This window comes from Tachyglossus aculeatus, chromosome 7 (assembly GCF_015852505.1).
Source record: "Tachyglossus aculeatus isolate mTacAcu1 chromosome 7, mTacAcu1.pri, whole genome shotgun sequence".
Lineage (NCBI taxonomy): Eukaryota > Metazoa > Chordata > Mammalia > Monotremata > Tachyglossidae > Tachyglossus > Tachyglossus aculeatus.
The window spans coordinates 6234739-6262225 of NC_052072.1; the positions used below are offsets into that span (position 1 = coordinate 6234739).

At 47.2% G+C, this 27487-nt stretch overlaps 1 protein-coding gene across 4 annotated transcripts in view; it reads left to right on the forward strand.

Moving 5' to 3' along the window:
* Positions 1 to 25859, forward strand: part of CFLAR (CASP8 and FADD like apoptosis regulator) — a 92437-nt gene extending 66578 nt beyond the window's left edge. For all 4 annotated transcript variants that reach the window (XM_038749145.1, XM_038749147.1, XM_038749146.1 and 1 more), the window contains 3 exons: positions 1837 to 1918; positions 18297 to 18801; positions 25408 to 25859. In XM_038749145.1, coding sequence (XP_038605073.1) covers positions 1837 to 1918; positions 18297 to 18801; positions 25408 to 25546 — 726 coding nt within the window. In that variant the 3' untranslated portion in view covers positions 25547 to 25859. The remainder of the gene's footprint in view (positions 1 to 1836; positions 1919 to 18296; positions 18802 to 25407) is intronic.
* The last annotated feature ends 1628 nt before the right edge of the window (positions 25860 to 27487 follow it).

Here is a 27487-nt window from a genome sequence, read left to right on the forward strand (position 1 = left end):
GTCACTTTTAACTTCTCTGGGCCTCAGTTCCCTCATCTGTAAAATGGGGATTAAGACTGTGAGCCCCAAGTGGGGCAACCTGATCACCTTGTATCCTCCCCAGCACTTAGAACAGTGCTTTGCACATTGTAAGCACTTAATAAATGCCATTATTATTAAGCACTCAATAAATACGATTGAATGAATGAATTAATTAAGTGCTTGGGAGACTACAATATAGCAGAGTTGGTAGACGTGTTCCCTGCCCAAAAAATTAAAAAAAAAAGCGAAACGAAAACAAAGGAATGAATTGGGCCAGCTTGGAAAGAGGACACCCAAGCCAGGGAACCCAACAGAGAAAGAGCCTGGAAGTCAGAAGGAACCGGGTTCTAATCCCGGCTCCGCCACTTGTCTGCTGTGTGACCTTGGGCAAGCCACTTAACTTCGCCGTGCCTCAGTTACCTCATCTGTAAAGTGGGGATTAAGACTGTGAGCCCCACGTGGGACAACCTGTTTACCTTGTATCGACCCCAGTGCTTGTTATATAGTAAGCGCTTAACAAATGCCATAATTATTGTTATTATTATTTTTGTTATCTACGTCAATGCTTAGAACAGTACCTGGCATATAGTAAGTGCTTAACAAATACCATAAAGAACACTGTTCATGACCTTGGGAGTCAAGAGGGGAATTATTGCCCATCAGGGTTCATTTTGGCCAAAGTTTGAAGGATCTTTAGCCAAGAATGAGCAGGGGGAACTTTGGGTCACTGGGAAATGACAGTATGCTATTGTGTCCTTTCCTAAGCAGAAGTGACACTGATTTCATTCTTCCTGCTCATGTCGGCAGCTGTAAGAAAATGTCTTTGTGAGATAAGATGTCACCACGAGGCTCAGGGGCAGCTCCAGCTTGGTGGAAAGTTTTGTTGGCGCTGAGGAAATCTTGTTTCTGTAAAGACTCAGCGAGACAGATCGACTCCTTTTCCGTCCAAGAGGTGTGGCCACATGAAAGAAATCGGCTGGCGGGCCTCAGCTCTTCTTCGCCTAAACGACTAAAAATTGAGTCCAAGATGAAGAGAAGACATGAGCAGGAAGAATGAAATCAGTGTCACTTCTGCTTAGGAAAGGACACAACAGCATACTGTCATTTCCCTGTGACCCAAAGTTCCCCCTGCTCATTCTTGGCTAAAGATCCTTCAAACTTTGGCCCAAATGAACCCTGATGGGCAATAATTCCCCTCATGACTCCCATGGCCATGAACAGGGCCTAGTGGCTAGAGCCAAAATGAAAAGAAGCAGCCTGTGGCCTAGTGGCTAGAGCCAAAATGAAGAGAAGCAGCCTGTGGCCTAGTGGCTAGAGCCCAGCCTTGGAGTCATAATGACCTGGGTTCTAATCCTGGCCCTGCCATTTGTCTGCTGCGTGATCTTGGGCAAATAACTTCACTTCCCTGGGCCTCAATTCCCTCATTTATAGAATGGGGATTAAGACCAGGAGCCCTCTGTGGGACAGGAACCGTGTCCAACCTGATTAACTTTCACGTCTACCCCGGCACTTTGTAAAGTACCTGGCACATAGTAAGCGCTGAAGAAATGCGATATAAAGAAACAACAACGAACCACCGCCTTCTAACATCCCCTAATGTAGCAATGATGAATTGGGCTGTTTTTACGGAAATCCCGGGAGCCTGAGAGGCTGGCAGTTCTGGCATTTCCTGCTGTTCTCGGTTCAGGTTGGGGGGAGAAGGTTGGCCAGGGGCCAGGGCAGAGGCTCTTTGAGGGAGGAGAGGGGGGTTGGAGGGGTCACGGTCTGGAGGATGGAAGGGAATGAGTCCATAACCGCCCCCTCTTTCCCTTCCAGCCGCCTCCCGACGAATATTACAGGATGCAGAGTCAGCCCCTAGGCATCTGCTTGATCATCGACTGCATTGGCAACGACACAGGTAGGCCTCTTTCCAAGACCCCCAGAGCCTTCCCTCTGCCCTCTCGCCCCCCGATCAGGCCCGGGAGGCGGTGACGTGACCGGCCAGAGCTCTGGCCAAGGAAGCCGGAAATCCCTTCTGCCCGGAGACAGCGGCTGGGAGGATTGTGCAAGGTTGGAACTTGTCGGAACCGGATGACTTGGCTGTGGTTGTTTCCCATTCATTCATTCAATCGTATTTATCGAGCGCTTACTGTGGGCAGAGCACTGGACTAAGCGCTTGGGAGAGTACAATGCAACAACAAACAGACACATTTCGCCCACTGTTGGGTAGGGACTGTCTCTATATGTTGCCAATTTGTACTTCCCAAGCGCTTAGTACAGTGCTCTGCACACAGTAAGCGCTCAATAAATGTGATTGATGATGATGATGATTTCCCGCCCACAGTGAGCTCACGGTCTAGAAGGGGAGACAGACATTAATATACATCAATAAATAAATGAATAAATAAATAAATACCCTCTGGGTACTGGAGAGTCTCATCCTGAAGAGAGCTCTTTCTCTCTCATCCTGCATTTTGGAGGTGCCGGTTTTAAGTAAGCGGGATGTGGGAAGCAGCGTGGCCTAGTGGAAAGAGCCCAGGAATCAGAAGGATCTGGGTTCTAATCCCAACTTCGCCACCTGTCTGCTGTATGACCTTGGGCAAGTTACTTCACTTCTCTAGGCCTCAGTTCCCTTATCTGTAAAATGGGTATTAATAATAATGATGATGGCATTTATTAAGCGCTTACTATGTGCAAAGCACTGTTCTAAGCGCTGGGAAGGTTACAAGGTGATCAGGTTGTCCCACGGGGGGCTCACAGTCTTAATGCCCATTTGACAGATGAGGTAATTGAGGCCCAGGGAAGTTAAGCGACTTGCCCAAAGTCACACAGCTGGCAATTGGCGGAGCGGGGATTTGAACCCATGACCTCTGACTCCAAAGCCCGTGTTCTTTTCCACTGAGCCACGCTGCTTCTCTTTAAGACTGTGAGCCCTATGTGGGGCAACCTGATTAGCTTCTATCTTTACCCCAGAGCTTAGTACAGTGCCTGGCACATAGTAAGTGCTTAACAAATAGCATATAAAAGATAGTACTATTGGCTTCTGCTTAACACATTTTTAGTGTTCCAACTTCAACTTGTATCTCCCGTGTGACCTTGGGCAAGTCACTTAACTTCTCTGGGCCTAGTTTCATTATCTGTAAAATGAGGACTCGCTACCTGTCTTCCTTTGTACTTGATGAGGATGATGATGGCATTTGTTAAGCACTTACTATGTGCCAGGCAGTATACTAAGCACTGGGGGGGATACAAGCAAATCAGGTTGGACACAGTCCCTGTCCCATGTGGGACTCACAGTCTCAATCCCCATTTTACAGATGAGGGAACTGAGGCCCAGAGAAGCATATTGACTTCCCCAAGGTCACACAACAGGCAAGTATATTGGACTCAGTTGCTTCTACTACTAATAATAAGATAATATGTGGTGACTTTTTTTCTTTGAGGCATAAGGATACTGCGCAAAGTTGGCATGGCATAGCAGAAGGAACCTAGGCCTGTGCATCAGAGGACCTGGGATCTAATCTTGGCCCGGTCCCCTGTCTGCTGGGTGACCTTGGGCAAGTTGCTCAACTTCTCTGCGTCTCTGCTATTTTATCTGTAAAATGAGATTAAGATTGTGAGCCCTGTGTGGGTCAGGGACTCTGTCTGAGCTGATTATCTTGTTTATCTTGTATCTACCTCAGGGCTTGGTTCAGTTTTTGGCACATAGTAAACCCTTAACGAACACCATAATTATTTTTGTTGTTATTATAGATTATAATTATTATTCCTTCATTCATTCTATCGTATTTATTGAGCTCTTACCGTTTGCAGAGCACTGTACTAAGCACTTGGGAAAGTACAATACAACAATAAACAGTGACATTCTGTGCCCAGAACGAGCTCAGAGTCTAGATTATAATATTATATAATTATGATGAACAACAAAATTGAAACTCCCTGACCTGTTTTTTTTTTTTTTCATTATCATCATATTTTGCTGTTGTTCTTTTTATAAAAAACAACAACTGAATTGAAAGCAGCAGCAGCCAAAGCAGGTGACAAAAGAAATCTGCTCCTTCGGGCCTCAAAACCTATGGCAAGAAGCAGTTACTCTTAGCGTAGCATAGTGAGAAGCAGCATGATGTAGTAGGGATAGAACACAGGCCCAAGAGTCAGAAGGTCATGGGTTCTAATTCTGCCTCCGCCACTTGTCTGCTTTGTGACCTTGGGCAAGTTACTTCACCTCTCTGAGCCTCAGTTACCTCATCAGTAAAAAGGGACTTGAGATTGTGAGCCCCAAGTGGGACAGGGACTGTGTCCAACCCAATTTGCTCGTATCCACCCCAGTTCTTAGTACAGTGCCTGGCATATAGTAGCGCTTAACAAATACCATAATTATCACCTGCCTTAGTACTGCTTCTCGCGGGGCCCTCAGTCTTTCTCTGATTTGTTCTTTCCAGGGCCTCAGCAATTTCAGCAGGAATGGTGGAGCACCTAAGCGCTTAGTATGCAATTTCAGCAGGAATGATGGAGCACCTAAGCTCTTAGTACAGTGCTTTGCACACAGTAAGCGCTCAATAAATATGATTGAATGATTACACTGGGCAGTACCCTGTACTGGGTGCCTGGAGAGAAGCAGCATGGCTCAGTGGAATGAGCATGGGCTTTGGAGTCAGAGGTTATGGGTTCAAACCTAGGCTCTGCCAATTGTCAGCTGTGTGACTTTGGGCAAGTCACTTCACTTCTCTATGCCTCAGTTACCTCATCGGTAAAATGGGGATTAAGACTGTGAGCCCCATGTGGGACAACCTGCTCACCTTGTAACAGTGCTGTGCACATAGTAAGCGCTTACTAAATGCCATTATTATTATTATTATTATTAAGAAGAGATGGGATCCCGGCCCTTGGCGAGCTTATAGTCTAATAGGAGATGCAGTTGACATAATTTAGGGATCATTTCATGGTTAATAGCAAGCAGCTGGATACAAATGAGACGGAAGCAGCTACATGGTTGAGGCGGTTATGACACAGGTGGGTAGGTTTCTTCAGAGGAAAAGCCATACGGTGGTTATTTTCAGGCAATAGTTTCTAACCCCAGTGCTTAGTACAGTGCCTGGCAACATTTTTAGATGCCATCCATTCATTTCCAGTTTGTAGCGACTTCATGGTTCTTTTTCCATAGAGTTTTGTTGGCCCCCAAAAATACAAAAATGGTTTGCCATTGCTTTCTTCTGCACAGTCAGAACTTTTAGGTCTCTGCCATTGTCTTTGATCGACATTTTGATCACTTGGTCACTTCATTTCTCTGTGCCTCAGATCCCTTATCTGTAACATGCGTAAGATAAAATAATTTATTTTATTTTATTTATTTTATTAATATGTTTTGTTTTGTTGTCTGTCTCCCCCTTCTAGACTGTGAGCCCGCTGTTGGGTAGGGACCGTCTCTATATGTTGCCAACTTGTGCTTTCCAAGCTCTTAGTACAGGGCTCTGCACACAGTAAGCGCTCAATAAATACGATTGAATGAATGAATGAATAAGAGTGTGAACCCCATTCATTCATTCAGTTGTATTTATTGAGCGCTTACTGTATGCAGAGCACTGTACTAAGCGCTTGGAAAGTACAAGTCGGCAACAGGGAGAGACAATCCCTACCCATAACGGACTCACAGTCTAGACGAGGGGGGAGACAGACATCAAAACAAGTAAACAGGCATCAGCGTGGCTCATTGGAAAGAGCCCGGGCTTTGGAGTCAGAGGTCATGGGTTCAAATCCCGGCTCCGCCACATGTCTGCTGTGTGAACTTGGGCAAGTCACTTAACTTCTCTGAGCCTCAGTTCCCTCATCTGTAAAATGGGGATTAAGACTGTGAGCCCCTTGAGACTGTCCTTGAGAGCTGTGGGGAAAGTTTGGCACAACTTCAGGAAGTTGGTTTCAGAGGAAACTACCCCCAAGTGGGGTCCAGAGTGTGTTTGCCAAATTCTGAGCGGGGCTTTTGTGATATCTGAACTTAGAGATAAGGCTGGCCGAGGAGGGAGAGGGGGGAGAGAAAGGGAGAGAGAGAATGTGTGTGAGAAAGAATGTGTTTGTGAGATCATTCATTCATTCATTCAATAGTATTTATTGAGCACTTACTGTGTGCACAGCACTGGACTAAGCGCTTGGGAAGTACAAGTTGGCAACATATAGAGACGGTCCCTACCCAGCAACGGGCTCACAGTCTAGAAGGGGGAGGCAGACAACAAAACAACACGTGTGGACAGGTGGCAAATCATCAGAATAAATAGAAGTAAAGCTAGATGCACATCATTAACAAAATAAATAGAATAGTAAATATGGACAAGTAAAATAAATAGAGTAATAAATCTGTACAAACATATATCCAGGTGCTGTAGGGAGGGGAAGGAGGTAGGGCAGGGGGATGGGGAGGGGGAGAGGAAAGAGGGGGCTCAGTCTGGGATGTGTGAATGTGAATGTGTGAGAGAGAGAAAATGTGTGTGAAATCAACCAATCAATCAGTCGTTTTTATTGAGCGCTTACTGTGTGCAGAGCACTGTACTAAGCGCTTGGGAAGTACAAGTTGGCAACATATAGAGACGGTCCCTACCCCACAGTGGGCTCACAGTCTAAAATGGGCTCACAGTCTAAAAAGAGAAAGAGAGTGTGTGTGAGAGAGACTGTATTAGAGTGTGTGTGAGAGAGAAATGATATGTGAAAGTGTGAAAATGTGTGTGTGTGTGTTAGAGACAGAGTGTGTATGAGTTAGGGAGAGATACTATGTCCTACAAAGCTGGCCCTTTGTGTAGCACTACATATCATCATCATCATCAATCGTATTTATTGAACGCTTACTATGTGCAGAGCACTGTACTAAGAGCTTGAGAAGTACAAATTGGCAACATATAGAGACAGTCCCTACCCAACAGTGGGCTCACATATCCTCCCAAGGATGGAGCTGTCAGAAAAAGATAAGGTTTGGTGGCTTTAGTGACTTCCAGCCACGCTCCTGAAATGGAGCAGAGAGCAGAGAGAATCAGAGAGCAGAGGGGCCGAGCCCACTGTTGGGTAGGGACTGTCTCTATATGTTGCCAACTTGTACTTCCCAAGCACTTAGTACAGTGCTCTGCACACGGTAAGCGCTCAATAAATACGATTGATTGATTGATTGATTGATTGATCTTCCTTCCCTCTGCCGGCAGAGACGTGGGCCGCTCGGACCTTATTCTCTGCAGAGGCCAGGGTTAGTCATGGGGCAGGCACTCCCAAGACATTTGGAATTTCTCAAGCAGCTCTGCCCTGTCATCCTACATGGAACTGAGCAAAACTGAACCCTCCCCAGTGGCCCCACTTGCTTCAAAGTCAATCAATCAATCGTATTTATTGAGCACTTACTGTGTGCAGAGCACTGTACTAAGCGCTTGGGAAGTACAAGTTGGCAACATATAGAGATGGTCCCAGGGGCTCCCACTAATAATAATGGCATTTATTAAGCACTTACTATGTGCAAAGCACTGTTCTAAGCGCTAGGCACGTTACAAAGTGATCAGGTTGTCCCACAGGGGGCTCACAGTCTTAATCCCCATTTTACAGATGCGGTAACTGAGGCCCAGAGAAGCCCAGAGCCCGGCAAACGTGAGCCCATGGGAGCCAGCCTGGCTCTGGGAAATGGGAGAAAAAATTTCAGAGGTTTTCGTACACATAAGTCAATGAGGCATAGGCTCATCGGTGTGAACGCAGGGTCAGTTTGATCATTAAAAGAAGATACAAAGGTCACAGGATGATTGAAGCAGCATGCCTAGTGGAAAGAGTCTGGGCCTGGGGGTCAGAGGACCCGAGTTCTAATCCCAGATCTGCCATTTGTCTGCTGCGTGACCCTGGGCAAGTCCCTTCACTTCTCTGGGCCTTAGTTTCCTCATCTGTAAAACGGGGATTCGATCCTTGTCTCCCTCCTGTTTAGACTGTGAACCTCAAGTGGGACAGGGGTTCTGTCCAACCTGATAAACTTGTATATACCCTAGCACTTAGAACAGAGTTTGGCACGTAGTAAATGTTGAACAAATATTATTTTAAAAAATATAATAATAACACAGGAGACAGTGCATGAGAAGATTGTGTAATCGCAGAGGTGGCTGGGTTTTGCTAAGGGTTGGGGAAAACTAGAAGGAGTTTCTAGAAGATATTTGAGCCTCTCCCTGAAGAGAGTGTCCTCTGTCTTCAGTAAAGCAGCCACGGCAGGAGCTGGGAGGGAAAGGACTGTTACTTCCACTCTCCTCGTCAAGCACTCAGTACAGTGCTTCTCACACAGTCAGCACTCAATAAATACCATCGATAAATGGGACGGGGAGAGTACGGAGCTTATGTATCTGTCGCCAGGACCCTCTACCTCTTTTTATTTTTAGTTTGTGAGCCTCCTGAGGGACTGGGACCGTTCCTAATTGCCACCTGTGTATTTCCCAGCGCTCAATACAGTGCTCTGCCCACAGAAAGTGCTTAATAAAAACTATTCCTACCAGTCCTTATTTTTTTATGGTATTTGTTTAGAGCTTACTATGTGTCAGGCACTGTCCTAAGTGCTGGGGTAGATAGCACTAATCAGGTTAGATACAGTCTATGTCCCACATGGGGCTTGCGCTCCTAATCCTCATTTTACAAATGAGATAACTGAGGCCAAAATAATAATCAATCAGTCAATCAATCAATCGTATTTATTGAGCGCTTACTGTGTGCAGAACACTGTACTAAGCGCTTGGGAAGTACAAGTTGGCAACATCATCATCATCATCATCAATCGTATTTATTGAGCGCTTACTGTGTGCAGAGCACTGTACTAAGCTCTTGGGAAGTACAAGTTGGCAACATATAGAGACAGTCCCTACCCAACAGTGGGCTCACAGTCTAGCACAGTCTATAATAATAATAATAATAATAATGTTGGTATTTGTTAAGCGCTTCCTAGGTACCAAGCACTGTTCTAAGCGCTGGGATAGATACAAGGTAATCAGATTGTCCCACGTGGGGCTCACAGTCTTCATCCCCATTTTACAGATGAGGTCACTGAGGTACGCAGAAGGGAAGTGGCTTAGCCAAGGTCACACAGTAGACAAGTGGCAGAGCCGGGATTAGAACCCGGGTCTCCCCACCTTCAAAACCTTCCCAAAAATTACATCCCCTCCAAGAGGCCTTCCCTGACTAAGCCCCCAGGCCTGTGCTCTTTCCGTTAGGCCACGCTGCTTCCTCATTCATTCATTCATTCAATCGTTTTTATTGAGCGCTTACTGTGTGCAGAGCACTGTAGTAAGCCCTGGGAAAGTACAATTCGGCAACAGATAGAGACAATCCCTACCCAACAACGGGCTCACAGTCTAGAAGGGGGAGACAGACAACAAAACAAAACAAGTAGACAGGCATCAATAACATCAAAATAAATAGAATTATAGATTCATTCATTCAATTGTTTTTATTGAGTGCTTACTGTAGATCTATACACATCATTAATAAAATAAATAGAATAGTAAATATGTACAAATATACACAAGTGCTGTGGGGAGGGGAAGGGGGTAGAGCAGAGGGAGGGAGTCGGGCTGATGGGGAGGGGAGGAGGAGCAGAGGAAAAGGGGGGGCTCACTCTGGGAAGGCCTTCTGGAGGAGGTGAGCTCTCAGTAGGGCTTTGAAGGGAGGAAGAGAGCTAGCTTGGCGGATGGGCAGAGGGAGGGCATTCCAGGCCCGGGGGAGGACGTGGGCCGGGGGTCGACGGCGGGATGGGCGAGAACGAGGCCCAGTGAGGAGGTGAGCGGCAGAGGAGCCGAGTGTGCGGGATGGGCTGTAGGAGAGAAAGGGAAGTTCTTCCTCAAGAACTATACTCCTAATATTCTTTCCAGAACATACCAGAAGAGTAGACATTAACCTCTTTTCACGCTGAGCGCTCCCTGTTAGTTTTGCACACCTGAACGGCTTAGGGAAACAACAATCCCATTTCATTCATGAGCACGAGGAATGTAGTGGAAAGAGCCCAGGTCTGGATGTTAGGAAACCTGGGGTCTAGTTCCCGGCTCTGCCACGGCCCTGCTGGTTGATCTCAGGCAAGTCACTTAACAATCAATCAATCAATCAATCATATTTATTGAGCGCTTACTGTGTGCAGAGCACTGTACTAAGCGCTTGGGAAGTACAAGTTGGCAACAACTTAACCTCTCTGGGCCTCAGCTTCCTCATCTATAAAATGGGCATAATAAAACCTACTTCTCCTGACCTTCTGAGGATGCAATCCTTAGGAGGAAAATGAGGTCAGTAATGTGGAAGTGTCTTAGGGCAATAATAATAATAATAATGGTACTCGTTAAGCACCTACTATGTGCCAAGCACTATTCTAAGCAGAGCAGCGTGGCTTAGTGAGGAGCAGCGTGGTTTAGTGGAAAGAGCACAGGCTTGGGAGTCAGAGGTCATGGGTTCCAATCCCAGCTCCGCCACTTGTTGGCTGTGTGACTTTGGGCAAGTCACTTCACTTCTCTGGGCCTCGGTTACCTCAACTGTAAAATGGGGATTGAGAATGTGAGCCGCACTTGGGACAACCTGATCAGCATGTATCTACCCCAGCGCTTAGAACAGTGTTCGGCACATAGTAAGCGCTTAACAAATACCGTCATCATCATCATCATCATCACAAGCAAATCAGGTTGGACACAGTGTCTGTCCCACACATAGGGCTCCCTGTCTTAATCCCCATTTTACAGATGAGGGAACTGAGGCACAGAGAAGTTAAGTGACTTGCCCAAGGTCACACAGCAGATGTGGTGGAGCCGGGATTAAAACCCAGGTCCTTCTGGCTCTGAGCCCGGGCTCTTTCCATTAATGCACTCTTCAGAGTCCAGGCATTCCAAGATGCTGGCAAGCTAGTCAGGCTGGAAGTGTCTCTGAGGAGCTCTCTGGTCCCCCCAGGACCACAAGAAAACAGTCAATCCATAAAACCCTAAGGTGGAGGAGGGAGGAGATGGAGGAAAGGGGATGATCCTCCAGCCCTGACCCCCGGGGGCCCAACGGCCGCTTCCCGTGGAGCCCCTGCGAGTATTTATTTTATTTTGTTAACATGTTTTGTTTTGTTGTCTGTCTCCCCTTTCTAGACGGTGAGCCCACCGTTGGGTCGGGACCGTCTCTATCTGTTGCCTACTTGTACTTCCCAAGCGCTTAGTCCAGTGCTCTGCACACAGTCAGCGCTCAATAAATACGATTGAATGAATGGTCCCCTTCTGTTCTCGATCTACACTCACTCCCTTGGTGACCTCATTCACTCCCACGGCTTCAACTATCATCTCTACGCTGATGACACCCAAATCTACATCTCTGCCCCTGCTCTCTCTCCCTCCCTCCAGGCTCGCATCTCCTCCTGCCTTCGGGACATCTCCGTCTGGATGTCTGCCCACCACCTAAAACTCAACATGTCCAAGACTGAACTCCTTGTCTTCCCTCCCAAACCCTGCCCTCCCCCTGACTTTCCCATCACTGTTGACGGCACTACCATCCTTCCCGTCTCACAAGCCCGCGACCTTGGTGTCATCCTCGACTCCACTCCCTCGTTCACCCCTCACATCCAAGCCATCACCAAAACCTGCCGGTCTCAGCTCCGCAACATTGCCAAGATCCGCCCTTTCCTCTCCATCCAAACCGCTACCCTGCTCGTTCAAGCTCTCATCCTATCCCATCTGGATTACTGTATTGGCCTCCTCTCCGATCTCCCATCCTCCCGTCTCTCCCCACTTCAATCCATACTTCACACCGCTGCCCGGATCGTCTTTGTCCAGAAACGCTCTGGGCATATCACTCCCCTCCTCAAAAATCTCCAGTGGCTACCAATCAACCTACACATCAGGCAGAAACTCCTCACCCTGGGCTTCAAGGCCGTCCATCCCCTCGCCCCCTCCTACCTCATCTCCCTTCTGTCCTTCTCCAGCCCAGCCCACACCCTCCACTCCTCTGCCACTAATCTCCTCACCGTGCCTCGTTCTCGGCCGTCCCGCCGCCCCCGGCCCACGTCATCCCCCTGGTCTGGAATGCCTTACCTCCGCACATCCACCAAGCTAGCTCTCTTCCCACCCTTCAAGGCCCTACTGAGAGCTCACCTCCTCCAGGAGGCCTTCCCACACTGAGCCCCCTCCTTCCTCTCCCCCTCGTCCCCCTCTCCATCCCCCCACCTTACCTGCTTCCCTTCCCCACAGCACCTGTATATATGTATATGTGTTTGTACGTATTTATTACTCTATTTATTTATTTATTTTACTTGTACATAATTATTCTATTTATTTTATTCTGTTAATATGTTTTGTTTTGTTCTCTGTCTCCCCCTTCTAGACTGTGAGCCCACTGTTGGGTAGTGACCGTCTCTATATGTTGCCAACTTGTACTTCCCAAGTGCTTAGTACAGTGCTCTGCACACAGTAAGCGCTCAGTAAATACAATTGAATGAATGAATGAATGACGGAGGTGAGGGAAGGTTAAGCAGAGTATTTATTTTATTTCGTTAATATGTTTTGTTTTGTTGTCTGTCTCCCCCTTCTGTGAGCCCGCTGTTGGGTAGGGACCATCTCCATCTGTTGCCAACTTGTACTTCCCAAGCTCTTAGTACAGTGCCCTGCACACAGTAAGTGCTCAATAAATAATAATAATAATAATAATAATGGCATTTATTAAGCGCTTACTATGTGCAAAGCACTGTTCTAAGCACTGGGGTAGATACAAGGTAATCCAGTTGTCCCACGTGGGATGCACAGACTTCATCCCCATTTTCCAGATGAGGGAACTGAGGCCCAGAGAAGTGAAGTGACTTGCCCAAAGTCACACAGCTGACAAGTGGCGGAGCCGGGATGCGAATCCATGACCTCTGACTCCAAAGCCCGGGCTCTTTCCACTGAGCCACGCTGCTTCTCTAAATCAATATGATCGAATGAATGAATGAACCAATCAATCAATCAATCAGTCAGTCTATTAGAGATATTTATTGAGCACTTATTGGCTGTAGAGCACTGTACTAAGCGCTTGGGGAAATACAACAGAGTTGGTAGATGCAGTCCCTCCCCCTACAGAGACAGACATTGAAATAGATTGGGGAAGGGGAAATAATAGATTACAAGAATATTTTATTTTATTTTATTTTATTTTGTTGGTATGTTTGATTCTGTTCTCTGTCTCCCCCTTTTAGACTGTGAGCCCACTGTTGGGTAGGGACTGTCTCTATGTGATGCCAATTTGTACTTCCCAAGCGCTTAGTACAGTGCTCTGCACATAGTAAGCGCTCAATAAATACGATTGAAAAAAAAAAGAATATTTACATAGATCTTGAGGGACTAGGGGTGTGTAGCAAAGGGCTAAAGGGGCCCACAGACAAGTTCATTGTCACCGGTGAGGGGACGGCGCTAGGGAAAATGACAGCTCAGTCAGGGAAAGCCTTTTGGAGGGTTTTGAAGGCAGGGTGGGTGGATGTGAAGCGAGAAAGAGTTCTGGTCTTGAGGGAGGTTGTAAGTGAGGCAGGACCGGGGTAGGCTAGACGCGATGGAGGTACAGAGAGTAGGTGAAACTTCCTCCCACTGGGTTTCCATCATGTATCTCAGAGGGCGGTGCCAACCACCAGAGCCCTCCTGCCTCCTCAGAGTGCCACAGTCTCTTCTAGACTGTGAGCCCACTGTTGGGTAGGGACCGTCTCTATATGTTGCCAACTTGTACTTCCCAAGCGCTTAATACAGTGCTCTGCACACAGTAAGCGCTCAATAAATACGATTGAATGAATGAAAAGAGGAAGGGGGTGAGTTTCTCCACGGTACAAAAGGCAGAAGGGGGAACACATCTAGTTCCGGAACCAAGGAGCCGAGGTAACTGGTTTGTATCGCCTGAATACCTCTGCTGTCTAGTGGACAAAAGAAATGCAGGTTGGTGCTTAGAAGGCATAATGCCAGGAGGCATTCAACAAAAGTAAAATAATAATAATAATAATTATTATTATTATTACAGTGCTCTGCACATAGTAAGCGCTCAATAAATATGATTGATTGATTAATTATTATTATTATTATTATGGTATTTGTTAAGCGCTCACTGTGTGTCAGGCACTGTACTAAGCACTGGGGTAGATATAAACCAATCAGGTTGAACACAGTCCTGTCCCACACGGGGCTCACATTCATTCATTCAATCATATTTATTGAGCACTTACTGTGCGCAGAGCACTGTACTAAGCGCTTGGGAAGTACAAGTTGGCAACATATAGAGACGGTCCCTACCCAACAACGGGCCCACAGTCTTGAAGGGGGAAACAGACAACAAAACAAAACATGTGAACAGGTGTCAAGTCGTCAGAACAAATAGAATTAAAGCTAGATGCACGTCATTAACAAAATAAATAGAATAGTAAATATGTACAAGTAAAATCCAGATGAGGTAACATGCCCAGAGAATAATAACAATAATAATGTTGGTATTTGTTAAGCATTTATTATGTGCCGAGCATTGCTCTAAGCGCTGGGATAGATACAAGCTTATTAGGTTGTCCCACTTGGGGCTGACAGTCTTGATCCCCATTTTACAGATGAGGTAACTGAGGCACAGAGAAGTTACGTGACTTGCCCAAAGTCACACAGCTGACAAGTGGCGGAGTCAGGATTAGAACCCATGACCTCTGACTCCCAAGCCCGGGTTCTTTCCACTAAGCCACGCTGCTTCTCAGCGTGAAGTGATTTGCCCAAGATCACCCAGCAGACAAGTGGCAGGGCCGGGATTAGAACCCATGACCTTTTTAGACTGTGAGCCCACTGTTGGGTAGGGACTGTCTCTATATGTTGCCAACTTGTACTTCCCAAGTGCTTAGTACAGTGCTCTGCACACAGTAAGCGCTCAATAAATACGATTGATTGATTGATTGATTGACTCCCAAGCCTGTTTTCTATCCACTACGCCATGCCGCTTCCCTGTCCTCGAGGAGCTTGCAATCTAAAGGAGGAAGGAAGTGGGAAAAAAATTACCCATTGCACAGACTGGGAATGGTTCAAAATATAATTAAGCAACTGAGTAAATGCTGTGCACGTGACTGCCATCACATGACCGGGATCAGGAGGACTGGGTAGATTTTAGGAAGCAGGAGGAAGGATGATGGGCCGAGATCGAGCCTCATTTCATCTTAATAAAATAATAATCGCGGTGTGTGTTAGGCACTTCCAGTGTGTCAAGCACTGTACTAGGAGGAGGCTCAGGTAGCTACAAATTAATCAGATTGGACACAGTTGCTATTCTATCCCCCCATCTATCCCCCTTCTAGACTGTAAACCCGCTGTTGGGTAGGGACCGTCTCTATATGTTGCCAACTTGTACTTCCCAAGTGCTTAGTACAGTGCTCTGCACACAGTAAGCGCTCAATAAATACGATTGAATGAATGAATGAATGAATTCTACATGGAACTCACAGTCTAAGCTGAAATGCGAACGGGTATTTAATCCCCATTTTACAGATGGTAAAACTGAGGCACAGAAACGTGCAGGGACGTACCCAAGGTCACATGGCAGGCAAATGGCCGAACCGGGATTAGAACCCAGGTTCCTCCGACTCCGGGCCCGTGCTTTTTCCGCCAGGTCCTGTAGCTTCTCAATGTAGAATTGCTAAATGGGGATAATAATGATGATGGTATTTGTTAAGCTCTTACTATGTGCCAAGCACTGTTCTAAGCGCTGGGGTAGATACAAGGTCATCAGGTTGTTCCACGTGGGGCTCACGGTCTTAATCCCCCTTTTACAGATGAGGGAATTGAGGCACAGAGCAGTTAAGTGACTCGCCCAAAGTCACCCAGCTGACAAGTGGCGGAGCCGGGATTAGAACCCACAACCTCTGACTCCCAAGCCTGTGTTCTTTCCATTAAGTCACGCTGCTTCTCATATAGACAGTTGGAGGCTGATTGTGCTACAGAACACCAAGTTCTCCAAATAATTATGGTATTTGTTAAGAATTTATAATGTGCCAAGGACTGTACTAAGCATTAGAGGGGTAGATGCAAGATATTTAGGTTGGACACAGTCTCTGCCCCATGTGGGGCTCACAGTTATTATTATAATAAGAATAACAATAATGGTATTTGTTAAGCGCTTACTATGTGCCGAGCACTGTTCTAATAATAACAATAATAATAATAATAATGATTGCCAAGCACTGTTCTAATAATAACAATGATAATGATGGTTTTTATTAAGCGTTTACTAAGTGCCAAGCACTGTTCTAAGCATTGGGTTGTTGGGTAGGGACCGTCTCTCTATGTTGCCAACTTGTACTTCCCAAGCGCTTAGTACAGTGCTCTGCACACAGTAAGCGCTCAATAAATACGATTGACTATGTTGCCAACTTGTACTTCCCAAGCGCTTAGTACAGTGCTCTGCACACAGTAAGCGCTCAATAAATACCATTGAATGAATGAAGGAATATGTTGCCAACTTGTACTTCCCAAGCGCTTAGTACAGTGCTCTGCACACAGTAAGCACTCAATAAATACAAATGAATGAATGAATGAATATGTTGCCAAGTTGTACTTCCCAAGTGCTTAGTACAGTGCTCTGCACACAGTAAGCACTCAATAAGTACGATTGAAAGAATATGTTGCCAACTTGTACTTCTCAAGTGCTTAGTACAGTGCTCTGCACACAGTAAGCGCTCAATAAATACAATTGAATGAATGAATGAATATGTTGCCAACTTGTACTTCCCAAGCGCTTATTACAGTGTTCTGCACACAGTAAGCGCTCAATAAATATTATTGAATGAATGAATGAATTGGGGTAGATACCTTCTAGACTGTGAGCCCACTGTTGGGTAGGGACTGTCTCTATATGTTGCCAACTTGGACTTCCCAAGCGCTTAGTACAGTGCCCTGCACACAGTAAGCGCTCAATAAATACGATTGAATGAATGAATGAATACAAGGTTATCAGGTTGTCCTGCGTGGGGCTCACAGTCCTAATCCCCATTTTACAGATGAGGGAACCGAGGCACAGAGAGGTGAATCAATCAATCAATCAATCAATCAATTGTATTTATTGAGCGCTTACTATGTGCAGAGCACTGTACTAAGCACTTGGGAAGTACAAATTGGCAACATCTAGAGACAGTCCCTACCCAACAGTGGGCTCACAGTCTAAAAGGGGGAGACAGAGAACAGAACCAAACATACCAACAGAATAAAATAAATAGGATAGAAATGTACAAGTAAATTAAATAAATAAATAAATAAATAGAGTAATAAACACAACTGACAAGTGGTAGAGTCAGGATTATTAAGCGCTTAGTACAGTGCTCTGCACACAGTAAGCGCTTAATAAATAAATAATATTAGAGAAATTGATAGATTTCTATTAGTCTAATAGACAGACTTTGGGCAAGTCACTTCACTTCTCTGTGCCTCAGTTGCCTCATCTGTAAAAGGGGGATTAAGACTGTGAGCCCCATGTGGGACAACCTGTTCACCTGTTCACCTTGTAACCTCCCCAGCACTTAGGACAGTGCTTTGCACATAGTAAGCGCTTAATAAATGCTATAAAAAAATAAATACAATTGAATGAACGATTAGAGCCCACGACCTCTGATTCCCAAGCCCGTGCTCTTTCCAGTTAGCCAGAGAGAGTAGAATTTAAGCAGTGTGGCTCAATGGAAAGAGCACGGGCTTGGGAGTCAGAGGTCATGGGTTCTAATCCCGGCTCCCCCACATGTCTGCTGTGTGACCTTGGGCAAGTCACTTAACTTCTCTGAGCCTCAGTTACCTCAGCTGTAAAATGGGGATTAAGACTGTGAGCCCCACGTGGGACATCGTGATCACAGTATCCGCCTTCCAGCGCTTAGAACAGTGCTTTGCACATAGTAAGCGCTTAACAAATGCCATCCTTATTATTATTATTAATCCCCATTTTACGGAAGAGGAAACAGGCCTAGAACTGAGGTGACTTGCCCAAGGTCACACAGCAGGCAAGCGGCAGAGCTGGGATTAGAAGTCAGGGCCTCTGACTCCCATTCATTCATTCATTCGATCGTATTTATCATCCCAGGCTGGGTTCGGTCGTCTAAGCCACGCAGCTTCGCGCCCCGCGACGTTCAGCCGTTCGGTCGTATTTATTGAGCGCTTACTGAGCACTTGGGAAGCACAATTCAGCAACTAATAGAGACAGTCCCTGCCCACAACGGGTTCATTCCCCCTTGCCAACCCCAAACCCACGTCGTCAGACAGCCATCCCCCCGGTCCGCGTCGAAGCCGGAGCCTTGGGCCTCCCGCTCACGGCTGCCCGCTTCCTCTCCTTTGGGGCAGAGGGGCTGAAAGAGACCTTCGAGGCGCTGGGATTCGAGGTGACGACCCGCCCCTACCCGGACGTCGAGGCCCTGGACCGCATCCTGCGCGACACGGCCCGGCTGCCCGGCCTCGGGGCCTGCGACAGCTTCGCCTGCGTCCTGGTCAGCCGCGGGGGCCCCGGCACCGTGCTGGGCGTTGGACCGGCCCCCCGTCCGTTCCCCCTCCACCGGCTGAGGACGTTCTTCACCGGGGACACCTGCCCTGCCCTCCTGGGCAAACCCAAGCTGTTCTTCGTCCAGAGCTACCTCGTCGCCGAGGGCCGAGACGACCCGGCCAGCCTGCTGGAGGTGGACGGGTGCCCGGGCTTCCGGACGCCCCCCGAGCCCGGAGCCGGGCTCCCCCGCGAAGCCGACATCTTCTGGAGCCAGTGCGAGGTGGACGTGTCCGTGCTGGAGAGGTCACCGGGCTCGGCCTCCTTCTACCTGCGGAGCCTGTCCGAGCTGCTACTCCAGCCTGCTTCAAGGTGAGCCACTAGGTCGTCAGTCAGTCGCATTTATCGAGCGCTTTCCGCGTGCGTGGCACTGTACTAAACGCCTGGGAGAGGACACGCTAGAGCCCTGCCTAAAATGAGCTTACGGTGTAGAAGACTGTGAGCCCACTGTTGGGTAGGGACCGTCTCTATATGTTACCAACTTGTACTTCCTAAGCGCTTAGTACAGTGCTCTGCACATAGTAAGTGCTCAATAAATAGGATTGATTGATTGTACTAAAAGCCTGGGAGAGGACGCTGGAACCGTAAACGGACAGGTTCCCTGCCTAAAATGAGCTTGCGGTGTAGAAGACTGTGAGCCCACTGTTGGGTAGGGACCATCTCTATATGTTACCAACTTGTACTTCCCAAGCGCTTAGTACAGCACTCTGCACATAGTAAGTGCTCAATAAATATGATTGATTGATTGATTGATTGTACTAAAAGCCTGGGAGAGGACGCTAGAACCGTGAACTGACAGGTTCCCTGCCTAAAACGAGCTTACGGTGTAGAAGACTGTGAGCCCACTGTTGGGTAGGGACCATCTCTATATGTTACCAACTTGTACTTCCCAAGCGCTTAATACAGCACTCTGCACATAGTAAGTGCTCAATAAATATGATGATTGATTTATTGATTGTACTAAAAGCCTGGGAGAGGACGCTAGAACCGTGAACTGACAGGTTCCCTGCCTAAAACGAGCTTACGGTGTAGAAGACTGTGAGCCCACTGTTGGGTAGGGACCGTCTCTCTATGTTGCCAACTCGTACTTCCCAAGCGCTTAGTCCAGTGCTTTGCACACAGTAAGTGCTCAATAAATACGATTGATTGATTGATTGATTGTACTAAAAGCCTGGGAGAGGACGCTAGAACCGTGAACTGACAGGTTCCCTGCCTAAAACGAGCTTACGGTGTAGAAGACTGTGAGCCCACTGTTGGGTAGGGACCGTCTCTCTATGTTGCCAACTTGTACTTCCCAAGCGCTTAGTACAGTGCTCTGCACACAGTAAGCGCTCAATAAATACGATTGATTGATTGATTGATTGATTGATTGTACTAAAAGCCCGGGTGAGGACGCTAGAACCGTGAACTGACAGGTTTCCTGCCTAAAATGAGCTTACGGTGTAGAAGACTGTGAGCCCACTGTTGGGTAGGGACCGTCTCTATATGTTACCAACTTGTACTTCCCAAGCACTTAGTACAGCGCTCTGCACACAGTAAGTGCTCAATAAATATGATTGATTAATTGATTGATTGATTGTACTAAAAGCCTGGGAGAGGATGCTAGAACCGTGAACTGACAGGTTCCCTGCCTAAAACGAGCTTACAGTGTAGAAGGGGAGACAGACATGAATCGAAATAAAGATATAATCATTCATTCATTCATTCATTCAATCGTATTTATTGAGCGCTTACTGCGTGCAGAGCACTGTACTAAGTGCTTGGGAAGTACAAGCTGGCAACATATAGAGGCGGTCCCTACCCAACAGTGGGCTCACAGTCTAAAGGGGGAGATGGAGAACAAAACAAAACGCATTAACAAAATAAAATAAATAGAATAAATATGGACAAATAAAATAAATAAATAAATAGAGTGATAAATCCGTACAAACATATATACATATATACAGGTGCTGTGGGGAGGGGAAGGAGGTAAGGCGGGGGGGGGGATGGGGAGGGGGAGGAGGGGGAGAATAATAATAATAATAATAATAATAATAATAATAATAACAATAATAATAATAATGGCATTTGCCAAGCACTGTTCTAAGCACTGGGGGGATACAAGGTGATCAGGTTGTCCCACATGGGGCTCACAGTCTTAATCCCCATTTTACAGATGAGGTGACTGTTTCATTCATTCACTCATTCAATCGTATTTATTGAGCGCTTACGGTGTGCAGAGCACTATGCTAAGCGCTTGGGAAGTACAAGTTGGCAACATATAGAGATGGTCCCTACCCAACAGTGGGCTCACAGTCTAGAAATGCCCAGAGAAGTGAAGTGACTTGCCCAAAGTCACACAGCTGACAAGTGGCGGAACTGGGATTAGAACCCATGACCTCCGACTCCTATGCCCGTGCTGTTTCCTCTGAGCCACGCTGCTTCTCTAAGGGAGAACACATCATCAATCTATCGTATTTATTGAGCGCTTACTATGTGCAGAGCACTGTACTAAGCGCTTGGGAAGTACAAGTTGGCAACATATAGAGACAGTCCCTACCCAACAGTGGGCTCACAGTCTAAAACATATTGAATCCCTACCTGACTGATAAGGAAAATGAAGTCCGGAGCAGTGAAGTGATGTGCCCAAGGTCACATAGCAGACAAATGGCAGAACTGGGATTAGAACTCAGGTCCTCTGATTCCCAGGCCCAAGCTTTTTATACTAGAGCTCTTTCCCCCTTCTAGACTGTGAGCCATTGTTGGGTGAGGATTGTCTCTTATCTGTTGCTTATATCTCTTATATCTTAAGAATATAGTTCTTAAGCTTGGAGAATATAAATAATAATAATAATGATGGCATTTGTGAAGCGCTTACTATGTGCAAAGCACTGTTCTAAGCGCTGGGTGGGGATACAGGGTGATCGGGTTGTCCCACGGGGGGCTCACAGTCTTAATCCCCCTTTTCCAGATGAGGTAACTGAGGCCCAGAGAAGTGAAGTGACTGGCCCAAAGTCACACAGCTGACAGTTGGCGGAGCCGGGACTCCGACTCCAAGGCCCGTGCTCTTTCCACTGAGCCACGCGGCTTACTTTCCAAGCGCTTAGTACAGTGCTCTGCACACAGTAAGCGCTCAATAAATGCGATTGAATGAATGAATGAATGGGGCTGGGATTGGGGGATGAAGAAAGGGAAGCAAATGAGGGTGACGCAGAAGGGAGCGGGAGAAGAGGAAGGGAGGGTGCAAGCAGGGAAGGCCTCTGGGAGGAGATGTGACTTCAATCAATCAATCAATCAATCGTATTTATTGAGCGCTTACTGTGTGCAGAGCACTGTACTAAGCGCTTATAATAATGGCATTTATTAAGCGCTTACTACGTGCAAAGCACCGTTCTAAGCGCTGGGGAGTTTACAAGGTGATCAGATTGTCCCACGCAGGACTCACAGTCTGAATCCCCATTTTACAGATGAGGTAACTGAGGCCTAGAGAAGTGAAGTGACTTGCCCAAAGTCACCCAGCTGGCAACTGGCGGAGCCGGGATTTGAACCCACGACCTCTGACTCCAAAGCCTGCGCTCTTTCCACTGAGCCACGCTGCTTCTCTAAGGTTCTAAGACGTCAGTAAGGTTTAGAAGGCAGGGAGAGTCACGGTCTGTGGGATGGGAGGAGGGAGGCCATTCCAGGCCAGAGGCAGGACATGGGCGAGAGATCGGCGGGGGCCGGGAACACAGCGTGCTTCTTTTGGAAAAACGAAGCAGCCTGGAAGACCTGGGTTCTAATCCTGGCTCCTCCACTTGTCTGCTCTGTGTTACCTTGAGCAAGTCACTTCACTGCTCTGGGCTTCAATTTCCACATCTCTCAGGTGGGGATTCAATGGCTGGTCTCCATCTTACTTAATCAATCAATCAATCAATCAATCGTATTTATTGAGCGCTTACTGTGTGCAGAGCACCATACTAAGCGCTTGGGAAGTACAAGTTGGCAACATATAGAGCCAGTCCCTACCCAACAGTGGGCTCACAGACACAGGGACCGTGTCTGACCTCATTATCATGTATCGGCCCCAGTGCTTAGTGCAGTGGCACGGAGTGTCACACTTAATAATTAATAATAATAACTATGGTATTTGTTAAAGCGCTTTACTATGTGCCAGGCACTCTATCATCATCAATCGTATTTATTGAGCGCTTACTGTGTGCAAAGCACTGTACTAAGCGCTTGGGAAGTGCAAATTGGCAACATATAGAGACGGTCCCTACCCAACAGTGGGCTCACAGTCTAAAAGGGGGAGACAAAACCAAACATACTAACAAAATAAAATAAATAGAATAGATATGTACAAGTAAAATAAATAAATAAATAAATAGAGTAATAAATATGTACAAACATATATACATATATACAGGTGCTGTGGGGAAGGGAAGGAGGTAAGATGGGGGGATGGAGAGGGGGACGAGGGGGAGAGGAAGGAAGGGGCTCAGTCTGGGAAGGCCTCCTGGAGGAGGTACTCTACTAGGCACCGGGGTGGATTCAAGCAAATTGTGTTGGACACAGTCCCTATCCGACGTGGGGCTCAAAGTCTCCATCCCCACTTTACAGATGAGGTAACCGAGGCCCAGAGAAGTGAAATGAGTAGTCCAGTCTCACAGCAGACAAGTGGCGCAGCCCGAATTAGAACTCATGACCTTCTGACTCATAGGCCCGTGCTCTGTCCACTAAGCCGTGCCACTTATCCGGGCATTGTGGCTTCCATTTAATAATAATAACAATAATAACAATAATAATAATGGTATTCGTTAGGTGCTTACTATGTGCCAAACACTGTTCTAAGCGCTGGGGTAGATTCAGCGCTTAGAACAGTGCTTTGCACATAGTAAGCGCTTAATAAATGCCATTATTGTTATTATTATTACAAGGTAATCAGGTTGTCCCATGTGGGGCTCATAGTCTTAATCCCCATTTTACAGTGGAGGCCACTGAAGTACAGAGAAGTGAAGTGACTGGCCCAAGGTCACCCAGAAGACAGGTGGCAGAGCCGGGATTAGAACCCATGACCTTCCGACTCTCAAGCCCAGGCTCTAGCCACTACACAGTGCTGCTTTTCCCCTTTTATCTATTCCGTGGGCCCTGACTCACCCGTATCGGTAGAGTAGGGGGAGATGGGGCCTCAGAAGATGCCCGGGTTCAGGTGGCTGCCCCTTAATACAAATAATAATAATAGTAATAATAATAACAATAATAATAATAATAATAATAATAATGGTGTCTGTTAAGCGCTTTACTATGTGCCAGACACTGTACTAAGTGCTGGGATGGATACAACCAAATTGGGTCTCAAGCCCCATTTTCCAGATGAGGTAACTGAGGCACAGAGATTCATTCATTCATTCAGCCGTATTTATTGAGCTCTTACTGCGTGCAGAGCACTGTATGAAGCGCTGGGGGTAGTTCCAGCGCTTAGAACAGTGCTTTGCACATAGTAAGCGCTTAATAAATGCCATCATTATTATTATTATTATACAAACAAGTCGGGTTGGACGCATTCCCTGTCCCACATGGAGCTTCCAGTCTTAATCCCCATTTTGTGAAGTGACTCGCCCAAGGTCACACAGCAGACAAGTGGCGGAGCCGGGAGTAGAACCTACGACCTTCCAACTCCCAGGCCAGTGCGCTATCCACTATAATAATAATAATTACGGTGTTTGTTAAGCGCTTACTATGTGCCAGGCACTGTTCTAAGCGCTGGGGTAGATACAAGGTAATCAGGTTGTCCCACGTGGGGCTCCCTGTCTTAATCCCCATTTTACAGATGAGGTAACTGAGGCCCGGAGAAGTGAAGTGACTTGCCCAAGGTCACACAGCAGACAAGCGTCGGAGCTGGGATTAGAATTTACAATCTTCCAACTCCCAGGCCGGTGCTCTATCCACTATAATAATAATAATTATGGTATTTGTTAAATAATAATAATGATGGTATTTGTTAAGCGCTTACTATGTGCCAGGTACTATTCTAAGCGCTGGGGGAGATACGAGGTAGGTTGTCCCACGTGGGGCTCCCAGTCTTCCTCCCCACTTTCCAGACGAGGTAGCTGAGTCCCAGGGAAGTGAAGTGACTTGCCCAAGGTCACAAAGCAGGGGAAGCAGTGTGGCTCAGTGGAAAGAGCCCGGGCTTTGGAGTCAGAGGTCATGGGTTCAAATCAATCAATCAATCAGTCATATTTATTGAGTGCTTACTGTGTGCAGAGCACTGTACTAAGCGCTTGGGAAGTACAAGTTGGCAACATAAAGAGACGGTCCCTACCCAACAGTGGGCTCACAGGCTAGAAGGGGGAGACAGAGAACAAAACCAAACATATTAACCAAATAAAATAAACAGAATAGATATGCACAAGTAAAATAAATAAATATGTACAAAAGTATATATACATATATACAGAGAAGTGAATTGACTTGGCCAAGGTCACACGAAATCCCGCCTCTGCCACTTAGCTGTGTAACTTTGGGCAGGTCACTTAACTTCTCTGGACCTCAGTTCCCTCATCTGTAAAATGGGGATTAAAACTGTGAGCCCCACATGGGACAACCTGATCACCTTGTAACCTCCCCAGCGCTTAGAACAGCGCTTTGCACATAGTAAGCGCTTAATAAATGCCATTATTATTATTATTATTATAAAGCTGACAAGCGGCGGAGCCGGGATTAGAACCCGTGACCTTCTGACTCCCAAGCCCGGGTTCTGCCCACTGGGCCGTGCCGCTTCTCCCTTCACCGTCCACCTGCTTGCCCCGCTCCTAAACTTGCCTCTCCGATAATAACGGTGCCTCAGTTACCTCATCTGGAAATCGATACAGTGCTCCGCACATAGTAAGCGCTCAATAAATACGATTGATGATGATTGATGATTTGAGCTTGGTATTTTTTTTGTCCCCCACTTAGGAGGCGGCCTTTGCTGGACGTCCACACGGACCTGACCCGCAAGGTGGACGAGCGGAACGTCTGGGCAGCTTCTGAGGAGAAGTACTCCCTGGTACTGAAGCACACGCTGAGGAAAAAACTCATCCTCTCCCGCAGTTGAGAAGCCCGCTGCGTGCCGAATCCTCTCCTACGGAGTTGTTTAGGCTCTTGGGAAGGGGGTTGGATGGAGGATGGGGAGGAGGGCTGGCTTCCTTTGGGATTGGGGCGAGCGGATGAGCGGATGAGCAGAGAAGAGGCCCGGCTCCCTCTCGTCACCAGGAATCAGTTTGGCCCCAGGGGCCTGAGGTGACTCTCTAGTAGCTAACCTCCTTTGGGGTTTGGGCAAGCGGGTGAGCGGAGGAAAGACCCCTCTTAGCACCAGGATTCCCCTTAGGGTCAGGAGCAGCAGCGTGGCTTAGTGGCTGGAACCCGGGCTTGGGAGTCAGAGGTCCTGGGTTCAAATCCCGGCTCCGCCAATTGTCAGCTGTGTGACAGTTCACTTCTCTGGGCCTCAGTGACCTCATCTGGAAAATGGGGGTGAAGACCGTGAGCCCCACGGGGGACCACCTGATCACCTTGTATCCTCCCCAGCACTCAGAGCAGTGCTTTGCACGTAGTAGGCGCTTAGCATCATTATTATTCTCAGGGCCTCGGTCACCGCAGCTGGAAAATGGGGATTAAGAGTGTGAGCCCTATGTGGGACAGGGACTGTGTCCAGCCTGATTAGAACAGTGGTTGGCACATAGTAAGCAATCAATCAATCAATCAATCATATTTATTGAGTGCTTACTATGTGCAGAGCACTGTACTAAGCGCTTGGGAAGTACAAATTGGCAACATATAGAGACAGTCCCTACCCAACATTGGGCTCACAGTCTAAAAGGGGGAGACAGAGAACAAAACCAAACATACTAACAAAATAAAATAAATAGAATAGATAGGTACAAGTAAAATAAATAAATAAACAAATAAATAGAGTAATAAATATGTACAAACATATGTACATATATACAGGTGCTGTGGGGAAGGGAAGGAGGTAAGATGGGGGGGATGGAGAGGGGGACGAGGGGGAGAGGAAGGAAGTAAGCGCTTAACAAGTACCATAATGATTACTATTATTATTATTAGGAATGTTCAACTTGAAGGCCTGAGGAGATACCAGAGTGGCTGGTTTCCTTTGGGGCTGGGGCAAGCGGGTGAGCAGAGAAGAGGCCCAGCTGAGCTCAGGGGGCAGAGTGTTTTGCACCCAGGGCCTGAGGTGATTCGTGAGTGGCTAGCTTCCTTTGGGGTTGGGGCAAGCGGGTGAGCGGAGAAGAGGCCCAGACTGGCTCATGGACTCCTCGGGAGGTGGGAGTGTTCGCCTCGGGGTGACTGAGGCGATTCCGGAGGACAGAGTTGGGAGGATGAACCCGTCCGGCCGTGCTGGCCTGCATTTCAATCCCGCTGAGGAGATTGAAAATATTGGGTGCAGGTTATAATAATAATAACGATGATGGTATTTTGTTAAGCGCTTACTATGTGCCAAGCACCGTTCTAAGCTCTGGGGTAGATACAAGGTAATCAGGTTGTCCCACGTGGGGCTCACAGTCTTCATCCCCATTTTACAGTTGAGGTTACTGAGGCCCAGAGAAGGTAAGTGACTTGCCCAAAGTCACACAGCTGATCCGTGGCGGAGTCGGGATTAGAACCCACAACCTCTGACTCCCAAGCCCAGACTCTTGACACTAAGCCATGCTTCTTTTCTAGTAAGGCGTTGAGTCATCCACTTTTGCACGGGACATCGATTTTTTAGCTGGCCTCTCCCTTTTACAGCACTGATCCGGAGCGGCACCTGGGAAAGGAAGCGGAGGTGCCCCTAAACTAGGGAGCAAGTTGGAGGGATTGGTTGAACTGGGGCAAAATGGTAGGCATGATGTTACCCCATGATGTGTGGGGAAACACATAGATGTCACATATGGGTGCCTCCTTATCTGGGGATTGTGAGGTTCGTCACGGCCTCCCTGGGGGCAGGAACCTCAGGGAAGGCCCGGAAAACTGGTTCGGAGGGGCCGGAGAGCCGTTC